Source organism: Helianthus annuus, chromosome 12, assembly GCF_002127325.2.
Source record: "Helianthus annuus cultivar XRQ/B chromosome 12, HanXRQr2.0-SUNRISE, whole genome shotgun sequence".
NCBI lineage: Eukaryota > Viridiplantae > Streptophyta > Magnoliopsida > Asterales > Asteraceae > Helianthus > Helianthus annuus.
In genome coordinates this window covers 32,316,310-32,319,769 of record NC_035444.2, presented here as the reverse complement: position 1 = coordinate 32,319,769, position 3,460 = coordinate 32,316,310, and the positions used below count along the sequence as shown (strand labels likewise).

The 3,460-nt window shown below is 42.3% G+C and overlaps 1 protein-coding gene across 1 annotated transcript; it reads right to left on the bottom strand.

The window, feature by feature from the left end:
- Window positions 1–1,107: 1,107 nt before the first annotated feature.
- LOC118485030 lies at window positions 1,108–2,290 on the bottom strand. Its single transcript, XM_035981243.1, has 2 exons — window positions 1,663–2,290; window positions 1,108–1,508 (listed from the first exon to the last, which is right to left on the bottom strand). The coding sequence occupies exons 1-2, from the start codon at window positions 2,288–2,290 to the stop codon at window positions 1,108–1,110; spliced, it is 1,029 nt and encodes a 342-aa protein (XP_035837136.1).
- Between the last annotated feature and the right edge of the window lie 1,170 nt (window positions 2,291–3,460).

Here is a 3,460-nt window from a genome sequence, read left to right as displayed (position 1 = left end):
TTCGCACACGTTCGGGCGTGGGAAGTTATGCGAACCGCCCCAAAGTGGGCCCCGGTTCCGATCGAGGTGGAGATGGCAAAACGTCAAATAACCTCGGAGACCGGTAGTTATAGAGCCGGCGGCTCGGACGCGAGATGTCACATAAATTTAAACGATGACGCCGAGTTCGATGAAGAAGAGTACGCCGTAAGGAAAGCGGAACGTCCCTCGGGCCGGGACAAATCAAAGAAGGAGGCGGCCTCAAAGAAAGAAAAGCAAAAGATTGATCTGAATATGAAGGAGTTTATGACGCAATTTAAAACATAGACCGAGGTCATGACCCAAAAGGCAAGGGCGAAGGAACGGACGATCGAAGAAAAGTCACGCGTGACTGGAGAAAAGTTACGATTGGCCGATGATAAGGTTCGGCTCAAATAGTGGGATATATTGACGATGGATGTTGATAGTTATCTCGAAGCAAAACGCTCGACTTAAAAAAAATTGCAAGAAGACATCATCAAGAAGCATCAAAATGGATGATTTTTATAAGTTTATGTTTTTTTTAAGTTATTAGGATTTTTTTTAAGTTTATGTTTTTTTAAGTTTATGTATTGTTTTTTTAATATTAATGAAAGTATTTTCCTCTTTTATTTGTTAAAGTTAAAAAAAAAGTGGAAAATTTTAAAAAAAAATTAGTGAGGTATGACCATCCTCCCATTTCCATTGTTTTTGTGAGATGGACCATTCTCAAGAGAACTATGATGTGACGCCTAGATGGTGGATATGTTTGCATACTTTAACGACTTCCAATCATCTAAATTATGGTAACCTATAAAGATAGGTTTATTTGAGATTACTACTGTCATGCATTGATTTCGTGATGTTATGTGTGTTTTTAGGTCATTATCATGTTCTTAAAATAAGTGTCTGGGTTGGTTTTTTTTTTTTTTTTTTTTTTTTTGGAACAGCAGCATTCATAAAGAAATAGGGGAAAACAACCAGCGATAGCTGGCAACAAAGAGACAGAAAACAGAAAGACCAAAGCTGGCCAAAAGCAAAACAAAAAAAGAGAAACAAAAACACCCAAGCAGCAAAATTACATTACATTACAATAAAGTGGAAAAGGGATTAGAAATCCATTCCTTCCACCCACCAGAGGTTCCTGGACCTAAGTTTAATCCAATTGAAAAGAGTCGACACAACCTCTTCCATGATGGCTTCCCCTGTCCGATTTATCCCCCTAAAAAGAATTTCGTTTCTCGCTTTCCACAAACCCCATAAAACCGAGTCGGAGATACTCAGCAGAAGCTTATGCTGCAAAGCCGAGTCCGCCTCTTCCAAAAGAGACCTGAGCTGCTCCAGATTATCCAAACCCGTGAAATCCCATTTCGACCAAACCGAGATTCTTCTCCAGACCTGCTTCGCCTTTTCACATCCAAGAAACAAGTGGTCAACCGTCTCCACCACATTGTGACAGTGAGCGCAATCTCCTAAGATTGTTCGCCACAGGAATCCTGTTTTGAAACGCCCTACAAACGAAGCAATTAACTTTCACCGGAACCCAATTAAGCCAGTGACATACCTGAGTAGATGGCCCACAAAGCTTCTTTTCAATGATGCTCCTTAATGACTTGACAGAAAATGAGTTTTCCCCGTTACCGACCCACCTCCAAGAGTCCTCACCGGTACTGAAAACGAAAGAATTTACCATCAAAAGAAGGTCGGCCGCCTCATCCTTCTCTTTGTCTGAAAGCTTCTTTCTCTTCCAATTCCACATGATCTGGATAGAACCTGAAGTATCGTAGATCACCCTTTCGTTAATAAGGCAAGACTTATTCATTTCCAAGGCGTAAAGATCCGGAAATAAGGAGCACAAAGGAGTCTTGCCGAACCACGCGTCTCTCCAGAACCTAGTCTTATCACCTACCCCTACAGATCTCACCAGAAACTCCCTAATATAAACCCCAACACCCGATAAATCCCTTTCAGCCTTTAAGAAATGCGCCCACGGCCCAATACCTACCCGATTAGCTTTAACCTCGTCCGCGGAGTTATCCAAGCGATGAATAGCCTTAATGCATTTAACCCAAAGGGCCTTCGGCTCCATCCTCCATCTCCACAACCACTTCGCAATGAGCGCCAAATTCTGAATTCTAAGACAACCCACCCCCAACCCGCCATACTCTTTGGGCATAACAACTTTCCTCCACGCGACCCAATTGATTTTGTGAGTGTCTTCAAGACCACCCCAAAGGAAATTCCTTCTAATTTTCTCTAAATTAAGAATCACTTTCTTCAGGGCACGAAACATGGAGAGAAAATATAACGGCAAGGCGCCGAGAACCGCCTTAACAAGAGTGAGCCTACCGCCAAAAGAAAGACAAGAAGCTTTTCAAGCATTAAGCCTACTTTTGAGTCTCTCCACAACTGGACTCCAACTCACCGATTTTCCCATGTTGGCAACAATCGGCAACCCAAGAAAGCTGAAAGGCAGAGACGCCGTGTCACAGTTTAGGATGTTTGCCATGAATTTGACTTCCAAAGGCCCCACCCCCACCCCAGAAACCTTTCTTTTGTGGAAGTTAACTTTTAAGTCAGACGCGAGGTGAAAACACCTTAAAATTCTAGCTAGATTTAGCACATTGCCCGCTTCCCAATCGCCAATAAACAAAGCGTCATCGGCGTATAACACATGCGAAACGATCGGACCTTGGTTAGGAAGGGCCACCCCTTTGAACACGTTGTTGCTAATCGCCTTTTTAATCATTCCATTGAGGCCTTCAATAGCAATAAGAAAAAGATATGGCGATAGAGGATCTCCTTGCTTCACTCCGCGCTCAAACTTGAACTCCTTGGTGGGAGACCCATTCACGAGCACCGAAGCTTTCCCAGATGATAACATGCTCGACACCCACATCCTCCACTTGCTACCGAAACCCATAAGACCCATTACCGAATCAAGATACTTCCAATTAACCGAGTCGAAAGCCTTATATCAAAATCAACTTTGAAGAGCATGCATTTCAAATTTTTAGATTTGGCCCAAGCTATAGTCTCATTGATCACCAAATGCCCATCTAAGATATTCCTCCCTTCGATGTAAGCCGATTGTTCCGGACCAATGATTTTACCCACCACCTTTTTGATCCTCAAAGCAAGAATCTTCGAAACCACTTTGGAAAGACAACCGATGAGATTAATCGGGCGGTAATCTTTTAAGGAAGTAGTGTCACGGCCCCCGATCCGGTTTAACCCGTTTCAGGGCCCGCGGGACAGAAATCCCGTGATATTTATTTAATTGAGTTTAGCAGCGGAATTTTAACATCAGGATCGTTTAAAGCTAAAAATTTTCCCGATTATTTCAATTCACAATTCGGGACAAAACCCCGATAATTTACAATAAGAAGATTTTTCTGATAAATCTTTATTTCAAAACATATTGCTTTATTTTATATTTGAGCCACTATCGTAAGCTTGTAAT